Source organism: Brassica oleracea, chromosome C3, assembly GCF_000695525.1.
Source record: "Brassica oleracea var. oleracea cultivar TO1000 chromosome C3, BOL, whole genome shotgun sequence".
In the NCBI taxonomy this organism is placed as follows: domain Eukaryota; kingdom Viridiplantae; phylum Streptophyta; class Magnoliopsida; order Brassicales; family Brassicaceae; genus Brassica; species Brassica oleracea.
The window spans coordinates 49,342,062-49,344,255 of NC_027750.1; the positions used below are offsets into that span (position 1 = coordinate 49,342,062).

Here is a 2,194-nt window from a genome sequence, read left to right on the forward strand (position 1 = left end):
AAAAACTATTAAAGTACTCTAAAATCTTCAACTTAAATTTTGTTCAATAACAGTGGATTTCAGAGTGTTTTATGAAATGACAAGTTCAATAACACTGGATTTTAAAGTGTTTTTTAAAATCCATGTTTGAATAACAGTAGATTTATCATTTTAATACAAATCACTTGAAACTCTTAGTTGAATACACCCGCTAGATACATCTATGTTTTATTCATAAGCATAACATTTATATTCACACAATTAAAGAGCGTTTCAAGGTCCAAGTAAGATCTTGCCATTTGTTTTCAGTTTGAGCTAAAAGCCCAAGCTCCAGCTGGAAATCAAGCCCGTTTACATAAACAATCGCACTTGTCTATCTTCTAGTGATGTGCTCATGTCACATGCACATTCTCCAACGCTCAATCCAATTTGTAAAAGAGGAGAATTATCTTCAAACCTAAAATAATTGATAGATAAGGTTTTGTAAAATAAAATAAAAATTCAGAAAATATTGTGAAAGTTTCTTCCACATATTTTTTTAATGCTAGCTTTGTATCAAACATGAGACAGAAAGAGCAAGTAGAGTAGTCACCACAAAGCAATCATCTTAAACTCAAAATCTAAAAACAAACAAAAGACAAGAATAACTCCAGCAACAAACGTCACTTGTGGCTCAAATCTTCTTCTTCATCGTCATCTGGATAAATTCATCTTTTATTTTCCCCCACTCTCTCTCTCTCACTCTCTCACCTTCCTGCTCCGTAAGAAATGTCTTTGGACACGGTGGACAAGCTGGTAGTGTTCTTGGCTAAGAGAGATGGAATAGACAAGCTTGTGAAAACATTCCAATACGTGGCCAAGCTCGCGTGCTGGCACGTTGAAGCTACAAGACCCGACGCGGCCGAGAGGTTCAAGAAATGGGAGGTCGCGTCCGGTCTCAGCCGCAAAGCCTTCAGGTCCCCACACCCAACTTTAGTCACCTTATCTACATAATGGCATAATCGTAAATATAGTAATGTTTGCTTTAGTTAACTTCTTAACGAACATTCATCTAGCAAATTTTTATAGTCGTCACTTGTAGTAGGATACTCATATTATATATACTAATAATACACTTTATGTTACATTAAACTTAGTTATTAAAAATTAATTATATATATATATATTTTTTTTTTTTTTTTTTTTTTTTTTTTTGTCATTAAACTTAGTTATTAAAAATTAATTATATATTTAACAATAGCAATTGTTGTTAATTTATGGTCGAATCATGCGAGCAGGACCGGGAGGTCTCTAACGGGTTTCAATGCCATGAGACGAAACCCTGGTGCAACCCCTGTGATCCGTTTCTTGGCGGTCCTAGCCAATTCAGGAGAGATGGTTTATTTCTTCTTCGATCATTTTCTTTGGTTATCAAGAATCGGTACACTAGACCCCAAGATCGCCAAGAAAATGAGTTTCATCTCAGCTTTTGGTGAATCTTTTGGTTACGTCTTCTTTATCATCATCGATTGCATTTTCATAAGGCAGAGACTCAGATCCTTGAAAAGACTCCGGACCAACGATGAACCCAAAGAAGAAGTCGGCGGGAAAGTTAGCGAGATTCAAGGAGATATAGTGATGAGATTGATGGGAATTTCAGCTAACGTTGCGGATTTGATTATCGCACTGGCGGAAATTCAACCTAATCCGTTTTGTAACCACACGGTTACACTTGGTATAAGCGGTTTAGTATCGGCTTGGGCCGGTTGGTATAGGAATTGGCCATCGTGAGAGAGAGAGAGATCGAAGAAACATATCTCTATGTATGCTGTAACAAACATGTAAACTCACTTGAATATATGCATATTGTTATGAACTAGATTGTGGATGACTCATAACTAAGAAATTATGATTTGTAATCTCTCCATTTATCTATGACGGTGTAATCTCATATACAAAGAACCTCTATGTTATGAATAAAGATAGACTTTTCCATTACTTTCACAACACGTTATCAGCACGATTGATCTCTAAAACCCTAAGCTAAAATATCGACCATAAACCCTAAATCTCTCTCCATTGCTAAAACCCTAATCTCTATCGATCACCTCTCTTTGATCATGACCCTGATCTGTATTCGACCACTGATCTCAACAAGATCGATCTGTGGACTGATATCTGCAAGTTCGAGTACGCCTCAACTATTCCAGATTGTACGATCAGCCTGTTCTAGTCC

General features: G+C 36.4%; 1 protein-coding gene across 2 annotated transcripts in view; it reads left to right on the forward strand.

Annotated features, from left to right (window-relative positions):
- Window positions 1-515: 515 nt before the first annotated feature.
- LOC106328545 (peroxisomal membrane protein 11B) overlaps window positions 516-2,194 on the forward strand; it is a 13,342-nt gene continuing 11,663 nt past the window's right edge. The window contains exons 1-2 of one of the 2 annotated variants that reach the window (XR_001267610.1): window positions 516-935; window positions 1,257-1,821. Coding sequence is in view for 1 of the 2 variants with exons in the window: in XM_013767008.1 (XP_013622462.1) it covers window positions 748-935; window positions 1,257-1,749 (681 nt within the window). In the remaining variant the exon portion in view is untranslated. Of the gene's footprint in view, window positions 936-1,256; window positions 1,892-2,194 lie in introns of those variants that run through there. The other variant, XM_013767008.1, reaches the window with a different exon arrangement.